This window comes from Aspergillus melleus, assembly GCF_016097325.1.
Source record: "Aspergillus melleus strain CBS 546.65 chromosome Unknown contig7, whole genome shotgun sequence".
Classification (NCBI taxonomy): domain Eukaryota; kingdom Fungi; phylum Ascomycota; class Eurotiomycetes; order Eurotiales; family Aspergillaceae; genus Aspergillus; species Aspergillus melleus.
Window position 1 is genome coordinate 1,031,693 of NW_025763376.1, and position 19,031 is coordinate 1,050,723.

General features: G+C 52.1%; 7 protein-coding genes across 8 annotated transcripts; 2 read left to right on the forward strand and 5 right to left on the reverse strand.

Annotated features, from left to right (window-relative positions):
- Positions 1-277: 277 nt before the first annotated feature.
- LDX57_011256 (uncharacterized protein) lies at positions 278-1,833 on the reverse strand (the record flags this gene model as incomplete). The annotated part of the gene is made up of 2 exons (XM_046093000.1): positions 278-1,292; positions 1,358-1,833. The coding sequence occupies 2 exons, from the start codon at positions 1,831-1,833 to the stop codon at positions 278-280; spliced, it is 1,491 nt and encodes a 496-aa protein (XP_045948978.1).
- Positions 1,834-2,041: 208 nt separating this feature from the next.
- Positions 2,042-5,444, forward strand: LDX57_011257 (GMC family oxidoreductase). The gene is made up of 2 exons (XM_046093001.1): positions 2,042-3,367; positions 3,511-5,444. Exons 1-2 carry the CDS (start codon positions 3,121-3,123, stop codon positions 4,890-4,892), a joined length of 1,629 nt encoding a protein of 542 aa, XP_045948979.1. The 5' UTR covers positions 2,042-3,120; the 3' UTR covers positions 4,893-5,444.
- Positions 5,445-5,800: 356 nt separating this feature from the next.
- NAG2 (N-acetylglucosamine-6-phosphate deacetylase) lies at positions 5,801-7,174 on the reverse strand (the record flags this gene model as incomplete). Its single annotated transcript, XM_046093002.1, has 2 exons — positions 5,801-6,721; positions 6,803-7,174. The coding sequence occupies 2 exons, from the start codon at positions 7,172-7,174 to the stop codon at positions 5,801-5,803; spliced, it is 1,293 nt and encodes a 430-aa protein (XP_045948980.1).
- A 1,684-nt stretch (positions 7,175-8,858) lies between these two features.
- On the forward strand, positions 8,859-10,569 carry LDX57_011259 (unc-93 family MFS transporter; the record flags this gene model as incomplete). The annotated part of the gene is made up of 4 exons (XM_046093003.1): positions 8,859-9,446; positions 9,510-10,123; positions 10,182-10,277; positions 10,338-10,569. 4 exons carry the CDS (start codon positions 8,859-8,861, stop codon positions 10,567-10,569), a joined length of 1,530 nt encoding a protein of 509 aa, XP_045948981.1.
- A 445-nt stretch (positions 10,570-11,014) lies between these two features.
- On the reverse strand, positions 11,015-12,227 carry LDX57_011260 (uncharacterized protein; the record flags this gene model as incomplete). The annotated part of the gene is made up of 4 exons (XM_046093004.1): positions 11,015-11,584; positions 11,725-11,783; positions 11,858-12,011; positions 12,102-12,227. 4 exons carry the CDS (start codon positions 12,225-12,227, stop codon positions 11,015-11,017), a joined length of 909 nt encoding a protein of 302 aa, XP_045948982.1.
- A 247-nt stretch (positions 12,228-12,474) lies between these two features.
- On the reverse strand, positions 12,475-13,378 carry LDX57_011261 (uncharacterized protein; the record flags this gene model as incomplete). Its single annotated transcript, XM_046093005.1, has 4 exons — positions 12,475-12,602; positions 12,671-12,787; positions 12,849-12,953; positions 13,030-13,378. 4 exons carry the CDS (start codon positions 13,376-13,378, stop codon positions 12,475-12,477), a joined length of 699 nt encoding a protein of 232 aa, XP_045948983.1.
- A 427-nt stretch (positions 13,379-13,805) lies between these two features.
- Positions 13,806-16,924, reverse strand: farB1. Of its 2 annotated transcripts, XM_046093006.1 has the most exons (3): positions 16,465-16,924; positions 16,215-16,402; positions 13,806-16,151 (listed from the first exon to the last, which is right to left on the reverse strand). In XM_046093006.1, exons 1-3 carry the CDS (start codon positions 16,719-16,721, stop codon positions 13,999-14,001), a joined length of 2,598 nt encoding a protein of 865 aa, XP_045948984.1. In that variant the 5' UTR covers positions 16,722-16,924; the 3' UTR covers positions 13,806-13,998. The 2 variants fall into 2 exon arrangements, with proteins under 2 accessions (XP_045948984.1, XP_045948985.1); XM_046093007.1 differs by having other exon boundaries at positions 13,806-16,402.
- Positions 16,925-19,031: the final 2,107 nt, after the last annotated feature.

The following is a 19,031-nucleotide window of genomic DNA, read 5'->3' on the forward strand; positions in this document are numbered from 1 at the left end:
TTATTGAGAACAAATAATTCTTATAAATCGGATTAGCCTGAATGAGCGTTGTGGATTAGTTGATGTAAGTAGGAAGAACTATTCAATCGTCGTATGTACATATATAGAGGAGCTTGGCTTGGCAATTGTACCTCAAGCATCTCGAATGCTTAATATGGCATGGAGAAGAAGATAGTGTGTGTTTGTATATACAAAGATTGGATTTTGAATTTCTTATCCACTAAATACTAAATAATGTCGCGTATTAGACTGGGGAAGTCCTCATCCAGTGAAACGCTTATAGTTTGGCAAACACCGTGGCAACCTCGCCGCTCATTTCAACGAGAGTGCTCTTGTTCTTCACCCACGCCTCGATACCCTTGCGACCATTCTCGACGCCAACGCCGCTGTTCTTCCAGCCGCCGACGGCCATCTCAGCCGGGCTCTCTCCCCAAGTGTTCACCCAGGTGATACCTGCCTGGAGCTGGTCGATGATACGATGAGCGGTGTTGAGATCCTTGGTAAATACACCGGCCGCCAGGCCGAGCTCAGTGGCATTGGCCCGCTTGACCGCTTCCTCGACGGTTTCGTAGTACAGGATGGACATCACCGGACCGAAAATCTCCTCCTTTACGATCTTCATGTCATCCCTGCAGTCAGTGAAGATCGTGGGCCGAACCCAAAACCCAGCCTCCAGCTCCTTGGGCACTTGCGGCTTGCCCAGTCCGCCGTACAGAAGGGTGGCCTTGTCAGTCTCGATACCGTGGCGGATGTAGGAGGTGACCTTCTCGAGATGGGCGGCGGAGCTCAGAGGACCAAAGTTCGTGGCCTCGTCAAAGAGAGGACCGGCGCGGATGTACTGCATCTTCTCCAGAAGCAGCTTCTCAAATGCTGATTTCATGGCCGCTGGCACGAAGACACGGGTTCCATTCGTACAAACCTGGCCTGTGCTGTAGAAGTTGGCCATCATAGCCCCATCGACGGCCTTTTCCAGCTCGGCATCCGGGCAGATAATCAACGGACTCTTGCCGCCTAGCTCCATGGTCACGTACTTCATGTTGCCTGCGGCCGAGCCAGCAACCTTCATGCCCGTCGACACTTGGCCAGTGAAGGAGACCTTGGCGATGGTCGGGTGGGATGTCAAATAGGCGCCAACGTCACCCGCACCGTAGACAACATTGAAAACGCCGGCGGGAAGTCCAGCTTCCCGGTAAATCTCGGCGAGGGTCTGCGCATGCAGCGGGGTGAATTCACTAGGCTTGTACACCATGGTGTTACCCGCGGCCAGACAAGGAGCCGATTTCCACAACGCACTAGTTTCCTCCTCGTTAGTACACCAGAATCCAACTCATGAACCCACCGAGAGGGGAAAACCTACATTTGAATGGGGTAGTTCCAGGCGCCGATGCCGGCACAGACCCCCAACGGAGCCTTTTTGGTGTACACCCAAGCGTCATCTCTCAACTGCGTGGTTTCCCCGTTCAAGCCGCCGCCACCCACTAGGTTCGCATAGTATTCCAACACGTCGGCACCCGTAACGACGTCGACCGTACTCGTCTCGGTGTAGGCCTTCCCGGAATCCAAAGATTCCACGCGAGCGATATCGTCGTTACGCTCGCGCAGCAGGGCGGCGGCCTTTTGGAGGATGCGCGTGCGCGCAATGGGAGGAGTCTGAGACCAGGAAGGGAAAGCGCGGTCCGCGGCGGCAATGGCAGCATCTACGTCGGAGTGCGAGGCGACGTGAATTTCGGCTAGCGGAGAGGCATCAGAGGGATTGACGGTGTGGAAAGTCTTGCCGGAGGAGGCCGACTGGACCTGACCGTCGTAATAGAGCTGGCGCGGGGCAACGGACATGATGTGATGTAAGAAGAGAAAGTGGGAGGAGGTAGGGAGGGGGTTCGAAGGCGGATCCAAGGAAAGCGGGATCGTAGGTTTATTGAGAGGGAGGGCGATGGTCACAGTGTTCAATAGGTTATGTCGATACGATGGAAGGACTAAGGAGTGAGGAAGATGAGGAAGCGCAAGTGGCGGGGAGGAGAGAGAAGACCGTGTGCCTCGGATGAAAAAAAAAAAAAAAAAAAAAAAAGGAAGGCAAAAACAAGAAACAAGAACCTCAGGCTTCTCTCCCTCACCGCCATCCCATTTGGAGACAGTTTCCATCCTCCGCCGATCTTCTACTTCTCCTACTACACAATAACTCGTGCCTACGGAGTACTGAGTACGGCATTCATCTTCTTGTGTCCTCGGGGACGGTATTGGACGATAACGCCGATTTGATTGATTCCCGATCCCCTCCAATCGGCCTGTCTGCCATTCACTTACCCAGTCAGGTATACGAATCCTCAAACTCTCGTCGACTCAAAGAAGGTCAAAGGCTCCCTCCGCGGTGAATCTCCGTTTAACCAGTATTTTAGTGGGATCGTGGCGCCGGTTAGCGCCTGGGAGTGACGTCGTGATACTACTTTTTCGAATTAGGCACGCGAGGTTGATAAGAACCAGCCATCTTTGGGCCCAGAACCCCCGAGTCCTGGGTAAACTCGGAGCTCCTACCTCTCTTCGCCGTAAACCTGCCAGCCCAGAGGAACCCGGAGCAGAGATCCTATCATCCTACCGTCTTGGAAGGAGAGACAAATACGGAGTAGGGAAGACGGTATCAGACCATAACTACTCCGTACGTCCATGGTCCACACGGAACTCATGCAGGATTATCTATTATCTAATACGTTGACTCGGACCCACTAAATGGAGAATGTTTCCATGTCTTGGCCAGTCAGGGATCGTACTTTTTTGGTGCCTTTTCTCGAGGTGGGGAACCTGGGAGCGCGGCAGAAAAAAAAGTCGAGGAAAAAGAGATGGAGATGTCTTGTGTTGAGGAACAGCCGTGGACGAGGGAAAAAAAAAAATGGGCTGATGGTTGGCCGAACGGCCGAACCGGCAAAGGTATCACCGCAACTTTTTATCCCAGTCGGCAGACTTTTTGGCTGGATTTAAAGAGGCGCTCTTTTTTTCCTTTCCTTTTCTTTTTCTTGACTTTCCATTCCACCCCACCCTTTGTTCTCTCTATCTCCCTCCTCTTTCTTCCTCTACATTCTCCTCCCTTCTCCATTCCCCCTTCCTTCTGACCTCAAACTTTTCGTTATCATGGCCACCACGAACGAGTTCCCCGCCAGCGACGTGAACAGCTATGACTATGTCATCGTTGGAGGTGGCACGGCGGGCTGTGTTATCGCCAGTCGATTGGCCGAGTACCTGCCTAACAAGCGCATCTTGGTTATTGAAGGTGGTCCCAGTGATTTCAACGACGATCGCGTCCTCAACCTGAGAGAATGGTTGAACTTGCTGGGAGGCGAGTTGGACTACGATTATGGTACCACCGAACAGCCTATGGGTACGTTGCACCGCATGGTCTCCATGCTTCTCCGGTCCCACAAGTGATCCGGGTGTCATGCCTCGCCCGAATGATCGGAATCGCAGGAGAATTCCCTTCCTCTTCCTCTCTTGTCTGTGTTTCTCACACTTCTTGTGTTACAGGTAACAGCCATATCCGCCACTCTCGTGCCAAGGTGCTGGGCGGTTGCTCTAGCCACAACACCCTCATCTCCTTCCGTCCTTTCGAGTATGACTGCAAGAGATGGGAGCAGCAAGGCTGCAAGGGCTGGTCTTTCGGAACTTTCACCCGCGTGCTTGACAACCTGCGCAACACCGTCCAGCCTGTCCACGACCGCCACCGCAACCAGCTGTGCAAGGACTGGATCGAATCTTGCTCGACTGCCATGAACATTCCCATCATCCCCGATTTCAACCGGGAGATCCGTCTCAACGGCGAGTTGACCGAGGGTGTCGGATTCTTCAACGTCTCCTACAACCCCGACGACGGCCGTCGCAGCAGCGCCAGTGTCGCTTACATTCACCCTATTCTGCGCGGGGAGGAGAAGCGCCCCAACCTGACCATCCTCACCAACGCCTGGGTGTCTCGCGTGAACGTTAGTGACGACACCGTCACCGGAGTTGACGTGATTCTGCAGTCCGGAGCCAAACACACCTTGTGCCCCAAGAAGGAAACGATTCTGTGCGCCGGTGCCGTCGACACCCCCCGACTGATGCTGCTGTCCGGATTGGGTCCCCAGGAGCAACTCCGCTCGCTGGGTATTCCCGTCGTTAAGGACATCCCCGGTGTCGGTGAGAACCTTCTCGACCACCCCGAGAGTATCATTCTTTGGGAGCTCAACCAGCCTGTTCCTCCCAACCAGACGACCATGGACTCGGACGCCGGTATCTTCTTGCGCCGAGAGCTTCCCAATGCCGCCGGCACCGATGGTCGCGCCGCCGATGTCATGATGCACTGCTATCAGATCCCCTTCTGCCTCAACACCGAGCGTCTGGGATATGACTCCCCCACCAATGCTTTCTGCATGACCCCCAACATCCCCCGTCCCCGCTCTCGTGGTCGCCTGTACTTGACCTCCGCCGACCCCCAGGTTAAGCCCGCCTTGGACTTCCGTTACTTCACCGACGCTGAGGGCTACGATGCCGCCACCATTGTCGCTGGCTTCAAGGCTGCCCGTGAGATCGCCAAGAAGGCGCCCTTCAAGGACTGGATCAAGCGTGAAGTTGCTCCCGGCCCCAAGATTCAAACCGACGAGGAGCTGTCCGAGTACGGTCGTCGGGTCGCGCACACCGTCTACCACCCTGCCGGTACCACCAAGATGGGTGATGTGACCTCCGACCCCTTGGCCGTGGTGAACTCCCAGCTCAAGGTCCGTGGCTTGAAGGGTATCCGCGTCGCTGATGCCGGTGTCTTCCCCGAAATGCCCAGCATCAACCCCATGTTGACTGTCCTGGCCATTGGCGAGCGTGCTGCCGAGTTGATCGCCGAAGAGGCCGGATGGAAGCGCGAGCAGCCCCGTCTGTAAATGCCCCTTTCATTATGGACCGTTTACTTGACACTTTGCTTTCTTGTCTTTCGAACATCCCATCATGGAAGGGACTTGAATATTCGACAAGAGTTGGGGCATGAGCGGCTTCAGCCTGGAGCCTAGAAAAAAATTACAAAATAAATGATGGGGCGGAAATGTCTGCGCGTAACTTCATGCAGGTCTGCATGACGTGTGCAACAACATCAGCCTTACGACCGTACATGATTCATGACACCAAATGAACAACCAACCCATGCGTTTGGCAAAAGACAAAGAAAAGAAGATATTCTCGCTCTTGTGTACCTATTATCTGTGGCGGTTGTCTCTCTTCGGGTGGTTGTCAGTGATTGCTTGTTGCCCGGCGCATGGTTTTGTACAGTTCCATACAATCATGAAAATGAGTTTGTTGGATGTGCAGATGGCTTTGCTATTGTAAAACATTGACGTATATATAGAGAGAGAGAACAGATAGACTGAAATGAAAGAAATGGCATGGAAGTTAGCAGTCATCAATATGAGGTCTTGGAACCTCGATGTCCATGAAATAAAATTTCATGTTTCTGTTTATAATCATCGGTATTTATCTCATTCAGTTGGTTGGTTTTAATCTAATGGTATAACGTCTGTCTATGCTGCAATGTGCTTCTGAAACAAAAAGGCAAGGTGAACTTCACGGAAGCCAGTAGAATAAATCAAAGAAAAGCCAGGTCCTGCCATTGAATGGAAAAGAAAATCATTTGGTTGGAGCAGAAAAAAGAACAAGGAAAGACAGCAAGGGCGGTAAACCAATTCACCTGTGGTATGATGGGAGAGACACGAGGGCTCGACAGAAGCAGAAAGCCTGGCTTGCTGTGAAAGCTTGCCCCTCCTAGCGAGAACGAAACTCGTCTAATCTACCTGCATCCTCACGCTCGGCCAACGGCTGCCCCTTTCTCGGTATCGAAGATCTTGACTCCACGCTTCCACACCTGATCAACCGTCAAAGTGGGTCCGGAGTAGGGATCTGTCTCGTCGCTGAGCACCACCAGATCTGCGTCGGCACCGCTATCCATAGAACCCTTGACACCCTGCAGCCCCAAGAGGCGTGCCGGCGTGGCTGTCACAGAGTTCAGAGCCTCTGCGGTCGAGGCGCCCGACCATCGGCGGAAATTGTTGACGCACTCGATGAGGGTGGCAGAACTGCCGGCAATCTTGTCCGACCCTTCAAGGGTTAAACGGGCCCCGGTTTTGATGATGCGCTCGCCGTTGGTCCACTCGTAGATGCCGTCCGGGAGACCGCAGAGCTTCATGGCGTCGGTGACCAGGATGAGTCCATCTGGGTGGGCATTGTACGCGATGCGGACGGAGGTAGGGTGAAGGTGAATACCGTCGGCGATCACGCCGTAGCAAGGTCGACGGCGCTCGTTTTGACCCAACAGGCCAAAAATGCCCGGGTTTCGATGGTAGAAAGGCCGCATGGCGTTGAATAAGTGGGTGATCATGGTCGCTCCTTGTTCAGTGGCTGCCATCGCTTGCTCGTACGTGGCATCAGAATGTCCGATAGAGTATATGATATCCCGGGAGGTCAGGGACGAGATATGAGCGATCATATTCCCGACCTCTGGAGCCGCGGTGATCATTTTCACCGTTTGCGTGTCCCCCGTCAGGTTCTCCTTGCCGTAGCACTCGATTAGGTCTTGGAAGTCTTTTGCAGCCTGCAAGACCTCGGTCTTGTGGACACCATTGCGACCCGGACTAATGAACGGGCCCTCTACATGTGCACCCAGCGATTCTGCCCCATCTTCCGCACAGTGTTTGCTTCCCGATGGCCCTAAGGAAGGAAGTACCTATACCGTTCTGTTAGCTATCTTGAGGCGGGGAAGAAGGGCTGACTGGGATAAACGATGGCGGGGGAGAGAAATGCCTACCTTCCAGTACACTTCCGGGGTAGAGCTAACAACTGTTGGTAGATATGAAGTCACACCCGTGCGGGCAAGGCCCTTGTTGACCATACGTAAACCTTCATCGTATTCTTCTTTGGAGGCATGAGGAACGGAGAAATCGAAGCCTTGAGCGCCATTCAGCTGCACGTCGATGAGGCCCGGGGCCAAGATGCGCCCGCCCAAGTCGACGACCTCATTGGGAGAAAGATGCAAGCCGTAGAACGCCTCCTGAGCTCGAAGGATCTTTCCGGACAGGGAATCTATCCAGACGTCTTGCTCTATGAGATCATTGCCCTTGATGATGCGGCAGTTGGTGAATTTGGTGATGCGTGGAGGGGACGAGGTCTTTCCGGGCATGATGGCGTGGATTATCAAGGTGATTAGAACCCAAGCCACAAGAGAACCAGACAAGAGAAGTAGAGAGGGTGGGGGTGGACCTCATATGAGGAGAAAGGGATGTATGAAAAGAAGCGATGACGGACACAAGGAATGGGGAAGGTAGAGGAAGGTGCTGGAAAGGAAACAAAGGAAACCGGGCCGCTACATGGTGACATCGGAAATGGCAAAAAAGCAGGAACGCAATGCCCAAAGCGGGCGAGGATGTGACGTCGAAAGGTATGAGGCTGTTTATGAGGTGACATAACCAGATCCGGGGTGGCAGGTATGGTAGGTATCGTACCGTTCAGGACTGTAATCTGGAGAGGTATCATACGTAAGGGTAACATTACCACGCAGCCGACCCTGCAGGCTGCATGATCTTCATCTGACTACCTACGAGGTCCTTGGCATTTCGGGCAGAGACTCTGACTAAGAGGAAGTAGTCCGATGGACGGTGACACCCCCGCATTCGGCGTGGTTGCAAGCAGCCGATGTTACCGTCGCCTTCGGTCAGGCGACGAGGCCGGCCCGCGTTGCAATTCTGTCGGGTCACGAGGAGATAGCCGTCGCTTAGCCCGCCCTCGTGGAGATAAGACCCTCCCGAACAGGCAAGTGCGTCGGAACGTCGTTCGCGCGCGGAAAAGGACTTCCCTTTCCATCGCGCTTCTTTTCTTCCGTTTCTCGCCTCTTGCCCACTTTCAGTTCCTCGCCTCCGACTTCATTCCTGTTGTGCTCCGCTCGATCGGCAGGCCTCGTTGCGTTGCAGCCTCGCCATCTTTTTCTCCGCATCCTCTCCACGAGTGGAGCCCGCGAAAGTTACGGAGTACCTAATCGGAAATGCGAAAGAATCGCCGTGGGTGCCATGGGGGATTGAGAGGAGAGTGGATCAGGATGCTCCTCGAGGGGGATCGACCAAACACATCGTCGATTACATCTCTCCAGTTCCTCTCGAGACTCCGTCATCACCCGGTTGACTGTTGTAGCGTGGTATTTAAATGTTAGCTATCTACCGTTATCTCTTCCGCTGGCAGTAGTATCTGGTACGAGTAAGACACTCGCCGTCCCTATCTTGGGTGGTCCCATCAGCTAATCCTCGAGCTAACTAAGTGCTACTAAAAAAAACACGAAACCAAAAAAAAAAAAAAAAGAAAATTCCTCGAACATGGGGTTTGTTGGGATAAAATAATCAGCCAATTTTCGCATGTTTAAGAAACTTATTTGTTTCCTCTCTCCCCCCATTGTTCACTGTTCCCCCGGATTCATCACAAACATTCCTGGCAGTTTGTTTGTTGTCAGCCATTCTGCTTCTCTTGCTCCCATCCACTCCAGTATTTGATTACTCTCGTTCCTCCGCCTTCACTTCTCCTCCCACCATCACTTCTTTCTCGTCCCTCCAGAAGTCCTAATTGCTCTGGGGTTCCTCTTTTTGTGTGATTTGTACATATACACATATCTTCATACATATCTGTATGCACACCCGTTGACCCCAATCGCTTCGTTCTGCATTGAAGCTTACCAGGTTGTGAGTGGCATGCTAACTAATCCTCTGGCTTCCTCTACAGCACTTTCACGAATTGTCATTTCACACAATTGGCTGCAACTTAGGATCTAACGATTCATTCCATTTCCTTGATTTTGCCGTTTTCGTCTGCGTTTCGAGATAATGGCGTCTTCGACCTCCGGCGAAGAGCGCCAACCCGAGAAGGAGGTTCCTACGACCACAATGGATGCCGAGGCTGGTGGCTCCTCTGTCAAGGGGAAGCCGTGGATGTATAGACCGCTAAATGTTGGGCCATTGAAGATGCCCTGGTTCGCCTCCCCGGAAACCCAATTGGTCTTGGTCTCTTTTGTTTGCTTCCTTTGCCCGGGCATGTTCAATGCCGTCAGCGGTCTTGGTGGCGGTGGTCAAGTTGACCCGACCGACGTGAGCAATGCCAACACTGCCCTGTACAGCACGTTCGCCGTGGTTGGGTTCTTTGCGGGCTCCATCGCCAACCGTATTGGTCTCCGTCTGACACTGTCCTTGGGCGGATTCGGTTATTTCCTCTATGTGGCCTCGCTCTTGTCGTACAATCACAATGCGAATGCCGGCTTTCTGATCTTTGCCGGTGCTCTTCTCGGTGTATGTGGTGGCCTGCTGTGGTGCGCCCAGGGTGCAGTTATGATGAGCTATCCGAAGGAAGAGGAGAAGGGAAAGTTCATCTCTATCTTCTGGGTCATTTTCAACCTGGGTGGTGTCATCGGCAGCTTGGTAAGTCTGGAGTGCTTCCTCTAATTGTCAAACATCTGGTCCTAACGCTGGATGCACGCATAGATCCCCCTGGGACAAAACATGCACTCGGAAGCAGGTCGGGTCAATGATGGCACTTATATCGCCTTCATGGTCCTCATGGCAGTCGGTTTCGCTCTCGCCTGGACACTCTGCGACTCCAAATACGTCAAGCGCAATGATGGCTCGCATGTCATTGTGATGAAGAACCCTACGTGGAAGTCCGAATTCCTCGGTCTTTACGAAACACTGCGTAGCGATTATTATATCGTCCTCTTTTTCCCCATGTTTCTGGCAAGCAATTGGTTCTACGGGTATCACTTTAACAGCGTGAATGGCGCGTATTTCAACGTTCGCACCCGATCGCTGAACAGTCTACTTTATTGGCTGATGCAAATGGTTGGCGCCTTTGTTTTCGGCTTCACCCTTGATCTCAAGTTCTTGTCCCGTCCCATGCGCGCTAAACTGAATCTGTTCATCCTCTTTGCCCTCACCATGGGTATCTGGGGTGGCGGCTATGCCTTCCAGAAGCACTACACCCGCGACTCTCTTGAGCCAGCGGATTTGAAGGATTGGACCAGCAGCGGGTATATCGGTCCCATGTTCCTTTACATGTTCTACGGATTCTATGACGCCGCCTTCCAGACCTGCGCTTATTGGTTAGTTGTCTCTTCCTTGCCTTCTTACTTTGAATCGCTCGACTAACTTGATGCATAGGTTCATGGGATCCCTCACCAACAATGGTCGCAAATTAGCCAATTTTGCGGGCTTCTACAAGGGAATTCAATCCGCAGGCGCGGCAGGCATGTGGCGGTAAGTCTGTTGACCTCTACTTTCGAAGGCTACATCAACTAACTTTTCTGTGTTTGATAGCCTGGACGCTATTGGAACGCCCTACATGACAGAATTCGCCTCGTGCTGGGGTTTGCTCCTCGGCAGTCTTTTGATCGCGTCCCCGGTTATTCTGTTCAAGATCAAAGAGAGTACAGACATGGAAGAAGATCTAAAATTCTCCGACGAGACCGCTCAGGATGTAGTGGGCGTTCCTTTGGAAGATCAACAGTCCACCGAAAAGAAGGAAGAGAAGCATGTACCCGTCGCTTAATTTCTTTCTGGGCTATAGATATCTGTCTATCCCTCTCTCTCCCCCTACATATACCTGTATTTTTCTTTAATACACTTCCGCGGCGGCGGGAGTCTCATGCAACGACGGCATGACGAGATGGTCGTTTCTGTTTGCAGTTTACTTGCTTATTTTTTCGGTGTTGTATTATAATTTACTCTGGACATTTCCGGTCAGATTTTTCTTTGGGGGTTTCGAATAAATTAGGTTATGAACAAAGGCTGGCCTGTCTACACTAGCAGCACCAATTGATAATTAAGTTTTTAATTTCTGTTCTCTTACTTTCCCGTCAGGTAGACAGACGGACAGTCTTCCTGGGTTGCAAGTTGCAACCAGGCACGGCCAATTGACCTTCTTCCTAACTGATGTTCATTTCAATCATATTCACCCCCCCACCAGTCCCGCAATTCAAACTCTGTGAGCCGAGTCAGTGAACGCTAGGGCTAGGAGTAGCCGAGGGCAAGGGCACATAGGACTCGGTATGTGTGGTCCTCGCGGTTCCATTAGAGCTATACCCCGGCCAAATCTGGGTCGTACCCTCCGCGATATCCCACCCGAACAGCGTCCGATTAAACAACTGCAGGGACGCGACGGGCTGATAATACGGCACCTCATGACCAGCCTCATAGACCCTGGTGAAGGAGAAATTGCCGAACTCGCGCGTCTCGCCATACTGCACGCCGTCCACCGTCAGGGGCGCGTACCCCGCGGCCCGGAACTGGCGCGTATGCGTGTAGTTCACGGCTAGGGAGACGGCTTCGCCGCCGAACCAGTTGCAGATGTAGTCGGCGTCGCCGTAGATGAGGGATACGCGGACGGGCAGCTGGAGGATCTCTTCGAGGTCTTCGATGAAGTTGGGCCAGACGTGGTCGCCGGTCTGTTGGAAGGCGTAGTAGACGTCGTCGTTGGATTGCGTGTAGTTGAGGTTTACGCCGATGGCGTTGAGCACGGAGTCTTTTTCTAGGTATTGGTTGTAGTAGGGGGGTGGGGTGGGGTCCTATTTCCAGAGGTTGTTCGGGTTAGAGGGGGTGGGGTTCTATTTTGCAATGGTTTTGGATGTATGTGTGTATGTAGGGTTTGATGGATGGATAGGCTCCATATGTGTGTAGGAATTGGTGGATGGGATGGTGTGCTTACATCGATTGGGTGTCGAATGTCATATACACCGCGCTTTCCGATATTGTAATAAGGACCCTCTGTCGAGTGTCTGGGGTTAGTCACTTGCCATGGAAAGAGGCTCAAGGGGGTAGATAGGCTGGTTGCAACATACCGACGTTATCTCTACACATGTTGGTGGCTTCGGTGCAGAGGGCGTGATCGCCCAAGGAAGTTCGGTTCGTCTGCTTGCACAGAGCAACCTGGTCTTGACAGCCGTTGGGCATCGTATTGGCGAATTTCATGTAGTTGTAGACCGTGTCGTTGACCTATTATTCAATTGAGGTGGTGAGCAATGCCTGGTCGTTTTGGAGACCACTATATATGTGTGTATATGTATTGGAGAAAGGGAGACTCACGGCTTTGATACCGTAGGTGTTGTTAACTGCAAACTCGGGGTAATAGCCTGCCTGAATGTCGATTGTTAGTAATTGAGATATATAGGAATGGGAGTACCTCTTGGTACTCTGGACGTTGCGCAACATACTTGAATAGCCTCATCGATGATACCATTGATTATACCGAGAGAGTTGAAATCAAGATGAATGCCATCGACCGTGCCGTTGGCGATGCGTTCGTTCTGCTCATGGAAGTAATTGAAGAACTACTCTCATGAGCCACCATTCTTGGATCTGATCCAGGTTGTGCACTTACAGCCGGCCCATAATGTCTGACAGACGCAAATTCAGTCAGTAACGTGAGCATTCTCAGAGCTTATACTTGTACAAGGACTCACCCTCCGTAACTTTCCGTCCACAAGCTGAAATCCTTGGACTTAATCCTAGAATCTAACTGGGGAAGACCACCCAGGAATCCCTGGAGTACTTCCCAGGAAGCATGCGCTGCCAACTCGGTAGTATCTAGAGTGTCCGCATCGGATCAGAACAACCTCACCCTTAGTAAAGGGAATGGGAAAGGGAAAACGAACCGAGTAAAGTAGCATCGATTTGGGGATAGCGACCCTTGACGCCGTCGAAAGTGGCATTTTCGACCACCCCGGTCACCGGGTTCAAGGAGCCATTGACAGTGTCGCTGTACGAAAACCCTATAGGAAACCAATGAGTCACGAAGGAAACGATGTGCAAATTACAAAGAATGGGTCTCACCAACGCCCAATGGCTGCGACAAGAACAGAAGATTGGAAACCTCGTTCCACGAGTGCGGGTTGAGATAGGTTTCGTAGCTAGAGTTCACATGACAAGGGCCCAATTCTGGTGACAGCATATCAGCTTCTCCGTTCACAATGACCACTGACTACCACCTAGACACCGAATGACGAGAACAAACCTTCAAAAAGCCCAATCAAAGAATCACTTCCAGGACCGCCATTCAACCAGAGGGTAATAGGGGCATTTTCCGGGTCATGACGGGCCTCAAAGAACCAAAAGAAGGTGTGCGATGTAGGCGACAGATCCACGTATCCGGAATAAGACTTGACTCCGGGCGTAGTCTCACAGACACCCTCGGTGCCGGGTTCCTTGTACCGAATGGTGACATTGTTGGGGGTGGTGATGGTCTTCACACCGGTAGGGTCTTTGGGAAGTTGTCGTTTCCCAGCACCTGGGGGGACGTTTAGGGACCTGGTCCAGCCCGGCACGGCCAGCGAGAGCAATGGCAGTGCCTTGTATACACGCATATTTCCAGAGATGGAAGATGGGTCGGATATGTATGAATATATAGCAAAGGCACGGTGCTGGAAAGGTGGAATCTAAGAAAAGACCATACCACGTCCCAGTCGACAGATCCCAGGAGAAAAGAGAGAAGAGGGGGGATCATCGAGCCCAATTTATACGGTGTATAGTGCAAACACTGCGAGGATTGCGGATTGGGGATTGGGTTCACCGATTGACCGACGGCCCACATAGCGTGAGGGGAAAGCAAGGCAAATGCTACTCGGAGAGCGGCATGGAAGTTGTAAACGCGGCCAGGATGATAACAAGGTAGTATTCCTGTGCCAGATGGGGCCTAGCGACCAACACTAAGCATTTCATCGCGCAGATGGCGCCATCCGTTCTCGTCCCGTCTATCCGGCCGCCTTGGTAGATACATCAAGTATGGAGTATTTGCATAAGTAGATAGAGTAATAGATAGTCATGACATCAATATAAGAAATGTACAGTATATAGATATTATAGACAAGAAAGTACAAAGAAAAAAGCCAGCCCAGTCATCCCATATCCATAAACACCTTTTTGGGTTTGTACACATTCGTTCGCTTGACATTAATAACCTCCTGGCACCGCAGACGCTAGGCACTCAAAGATTCAGTCCCAGCTCGGCGTCAAGGTCAGTGCTGAGGCCTGCTGGGCCACGATCGCTATGTTGCCCAGTCAGATCCATACCTTTATTCTCGGGATCAAACCCCAACACGTCGGGCATATTATCCATATTCATAGAGTCCAGTCCGAACCCAAAGCTCTTTCCACCAGAGCCACCACTCGGATGAAGACTCTCCTCCGCCGAAAAGAGTTCCCCGCCGGCATCGTCAAAGTTGATCAACGCGTCAAAGTCGTTCTGCGTCACCTCGGCGTCGTTGGCCAGGCCCATAAGCTCGCTTAGACTGAGCTCGGGGTTGAAGTTGGGGATGGCGAAGGCTTCTTGCGCGTAGTTCGAATTGAGGTTGTTGGTACTGCCATTCTCACTACCGTCCGAAGGGGGAGGGGTCGAGGCGAATGCGGCGTCGTGTTCGCCGGCCAGCGCCGCAATGCCGGATGCGTCCGTTTTGGGGTACGTCAGATCGGGGATTTTCTGTGCGAGCGAATCCGGAGGCGGGGTCAGGGTGTTGAGACGTGCCGCCGTGTCGAGCGTACTTCCGCCACGCGATTGCACGTCTTGAGGCGAGACGGTCAGCTGAATGCCAGCCTTGCGAATGGCGGCTTCGAGGAATGACGTGGCAAAGTCGGCAGATGCATAGATCTCCCGCAAGCGTTGCAGGATGCGCATGCACTGGTAGAATCGCCGAAGGCTGGTCGTTCGGATGTTCGGGTCGCTGGACTTGATGTCGAGAAGATGAATGATGACGGCGGGCAGCAGTACCGTAACGCCGGTCGTGGGGAAATATCGCGTGAGATCCAAGCTGTGTAGATCCTGGGCAATGTTGGTGATTTCCACGGCGGCAAATCGGACTTTGTTTCTCGAGATCTCCTGTAACTCGGCATCCGTGGAGGGAAACGGAATGGCCGGAAGCACCTGGGGACGATGTAGGGCGCTCGAGGTGGTCAGGTAGACCATCTTGAGCAAAGCGCGATGAGAATGCAGAACCTCCTGGGCCTCGGTTAACTTGGACGGGGCGGCAGGCGAATATTGGATCTCCGCAGGAAGATGGGCCAGCCAATCTTCCAACTCCTGATCGCACCGTCGCACCTCGAACGTTTCGGCCGCCGACTTTTTGGGAACCAGCATCATAGTCGTCTCCATTGTTCCACCAAACTTATGACTCAGAACCGAGTATTGGGCGGACAGCACGTGGCTGACGCACAGACAAAGCTTGGCTTTCTCGATGAACATAAGGGCGAGCTGTTTCTGGTGATTGACGCTTTGGAGGACTTCGGAGTCGCCAACCATGTTGATGATTTCGGGGGAGAAAGGGTGGAATTCAAAGTCGTCGAGGGTCAACATGGGCACATCGCAGTCATCATCCTTAACGCGCATCGGGCGCCTCATTCCTAGAGCTATCAACCGATCGCGCGTGTACGTGCTCCACCAGATGCGTTTCCACATCCGCTGGCGGCGAAGTCCCATGCGAGAATTCCCAGGATCACGGTGCAGGCCGATGGTATGTGCGAGGGAGAGGCTGACACCCATCCAATGCCAAGTGTCTTTTTGATCGTCGGGTGTTTCGTACCAGTAGGTCATCAAAAGCAAGGATTGAACCAGCGAAATCCGATCCACCTCATAGTCGAAATCGTACAACAACCTGGCGCGCTGGAAGAAGGCTTTGCGCGCGGCCTTGCGAGTCGGGTAGCCTGCAGCGTGTAGATGTTTGAGATCAATGAAGGCCGTTCCTGCGAACATCACCGCCTGGAAAAGCAACAGACTCATGCGGCGGATTCCGTCGTTCTGCACGATTGTCTGGAGGAAGTCCTCCAGGTCTAGGAGAGGCATGTACGTGTGGACGTAGTGGATGTAGGCTTTCAGCAACTCGTTTCGCAACCCCACGTCGGGCACCGTCAAGGCGCCCTTCATGGCCAGATAGTCGATGTCCTCTCTCTGTAGGCGAGGCGGCAACCCCCTGATGTAGTCCGGGAGCACAATGCCTCCGGAGCGATCACTGACATAGGAGGGATCCAACAGCTGCTGAATCTGCGAAGTCACATGGTGGAGCGGCATAGTGGCCGGTACGGCCGGGTTTGGCGCCATTCTTCTTCGATAGCGCTCGCCCGAGCCAATTCTGCTGGCCTGGCTTTGATCTGCGTGGTACCCGGGTTAATAAACACCGACATGGGTAATCCAACACCGGGGGAAATACGAACACAACAGATGCGGCATGTGCTGTCCATGGTCCAGATCAACGGATCGTTGCGACGGCGAGGCGGGAGCAACGTCCGAGAGCCCATGGCACTCGCTGAGTCTCCTGAGAAGACTGCCACCGTCTTCCGAAACCTCGGCGGGTGATTGACCGAGCTGCTGAGTGGTACTGTCCATCTCAACGCGCGATTTCCTGAGCACCGAGAAGATTAGCGCGCAGCTCAAGGCTGCAAGGGGCTTTTCGAGGTGACGAACTTTCTCCGTTTGCTCTCGGTCACGACACACTCCACCTGGTCCAGGCGGCAATTCGTGCACGGCGAACCATTCTCGACGACGTCACAGCGGACTTTGCGAGCGCGACAGCAACAGCATGCCTTGGAGGCCCGTCGTTTTACCGGACGGGAATTTGCAGCGAGGCTGGCCGTTGATGATTTGCGTTTCCCCTTGGATTCCGTTTCCACCGTATTAGTTGAGGCCGAGGCCGGGGTTGTCGAAGAAGTAAGATCACTCATTGTGACGAGTTGGAAATCAATTGAATTGGGTCATTCGTGTTTGAAAAAATTGAAGGTATATAGGTACTGTCCTTTGAAGATGTCGGATATATTGAAGAAAGATGGAGTGGGAAAGAAGAGAAGAAAAAAAATGGATTAAAGATGGAGGCAAGAGTGGAGAGTGTCTTTTTTTGAGTCTTCTTTTTTTTTTTTTTTTTTTTTTTTTTTTGCCCTTCCGCAGAAAAGATAAGAAAGGTACAAGAGGGCGATGGAGAGTGTGTATATATGAATCTTCAGTTTCTTTTCTTTTCTTTTTTTCTTTTAACAAGATCACGCCCACTACCAATGATTTTCGTCCCAAGGACGAAAATCCAAGCGAGGGCCGGGGAGAAGCAATGGTTAAATAAACGCGCCCACCCCCCCGTGAATCCTCAGACTCAGTCAGGAGGCGTGTGGGTGTTGGGGATGATGATGAGCCCCGGATCCACTCGTCAAGGTTGCCTCCCCCAGACCATCCAGCAAATCAGCAAATGAAGATGGCGAAAGAGGGGAGCGCCAGCAGTGGACAAGTATTTCCCTCAAAAAGGTCTAGGGAGCGGGCCAAGTTCGGCGGGGGGACGGACTGTCCTTCTTTAGGCCAGTCGCACGTCGATGCAGGCTGGATCCTCCCCACCGCTGTGGAATTGACTAATTTGATCAATCTGACAATTATTATTACTACGGAGTATAACTATTACTATCCCTATGAGGTCTTAGCACCATACTATGTTTCTTTCTTGGAATAATTAATATTAAGACTGTTCTTCAAGAATCCGAGCCCTGAAAGTCAGTGACTAAGAGTAAGGGCGGCTTCCTACGGTAAGTTTCGGTGGAGCCCCTCTAGTGCCATCCGACCGGCGCTATGCCCGAACCGGGATGGGGAACCTTACTAAGGTCACCGCCATGATTTGTTTCGGCCCGGTCACGTTACTGCGCCTGGCCACCACCGGAGGAGCCCGGGAACCAATCACGGCCCCGGTCATTGGTCAGTTGGAGTTAGTCCTCTTTCTTGTTTCGAACATGCGTCATTAAACTTGCCGGGCTCGGAAAAGATTCCGTTCTCCCAGCAGGTTCTCAATTCTCGTTTTCGAAATTTAACACAGATAAGAAAATAATTTCAAGTAGACTCAGGGTACCCCGTACTCCGAATATGTTAGTCTGCATCCCGTGACCCATGATTGCGACGCTGGAACAGCCACATATGGTTTATGATAATTGTTATTACCAAACCTCCTCTCTCTAGAAACTGTGGCTTAAGGTCTCAGATAGAATACCGAGGCTGGGGCTGCACAGGTAGGTACCTGCCTACGGAGTATGATTATACCAAAACGCCGACTGCCATGAACCGAGGCTCGCACCGATTACTCGGTTGAGCGAATCCGATCCAGGGATTGGATATCGATCAACGTTGATCACATCTGAATGCCGGTAGTTATGAATCTGGATGTATAAATTATACATCGAGATGTACGGTAGACAGCTTACCGCACACATGCACAGACGCCGGGCCCAAAACCGGTTGGTTCGCTGTTCTGACATTTGAGACTTTGATATGGGGTAACGTAGTACTACTAGCGAGTAAAAAGCGGACCGTTCTGGATTATCAAGATGATTAATCATGATAACATGAGTGAACTCATAAGAAAGGCTCCTGAAGATCTCTAGTTTTCTACCCAGGGTTTGGAGTTCTAGACACTGGCGTACTGCGTATAGTAACCGCCTAACCGGCACGTAGTACGTACCCAATGGGGCACGACTCTCCGTCAGCTGCCTGTTTGGGAACTGCCGCCAGCTGCACCGTGCAAAGCCCTGGCACGATGCAATTATCATATGGGAATACTAATGTAGACACTGGAGCCCCTGTTATTCTGAGGACGGCAGGATTTATAAATCAAAACTCCCGTAGCATCCACAGAACCAATTGATTCGTCCGGGGCCGCCGACTAGTTAGTAGTAGTATGTCAGAGACACGGAAAAAAAAAAAAAAAAGGGCTGCATGTTTAGACCCTGTTGTGAATCCTGACGGGGGACCGGCTAGGGAGAAAAATCGAAAATAGAATAAAATTGCAAGAGAAAAATGTTGATAAAAAAAAATAAAACAAGAGCCGGTGGAGCTGTCAGAAGCTCATCATTCATCATCCATGAACGTGATTTTTCAAGTTCCTGTGGACTGTGGAATGTGAAAGTGTGGACTGTGGAGTGCTCGTGGACGGAGTTGTACTCCGTAAACCACCTCTGGCGGAGTTGTAGTACTCCGCCGATACTGGATTTCCGACAAGAAAGCAAGGCAAG

Bases quoted from the DNA above. Each gene is read 5' to 3' on its own strand.
- LDX57_011257 (XM_046093001.1), top strand. From the start codon at position 3,121: ATGGCCACCACGAACGAGTTCCCCGCCAGCGACGTGAACAGCTATGAC. The intron at 3,368-3,510 runs GTACGTTGCACC...CTTGTGTTACAG, and splicing joins TACCACCGAACAGCCTATGG to GTAACAGCCATATCCGCCAC.
- farB1 (XM_046093006.1), bottom strand. From the start codon at position 16,721: ATGAGTGATCTTACTTCTTCGACAACCCCGGCCTCGGCCTCAACTAAT. The intron at 16,403-16,464 runs GTTCGTCACCTC...CTCGGTGCTCAG, and splicing joins ACCGAGAGCAAACGGAGAAA to GAAATCGCGCGTTGAGATGG. The intron at 16,152-16,214 runs GTTCGTATTTCC...GGTACCACGCAG, and splicing joins GCACATGCCGCATCTGTTGT to ATCAAAGCCAGGCCAGCAGA.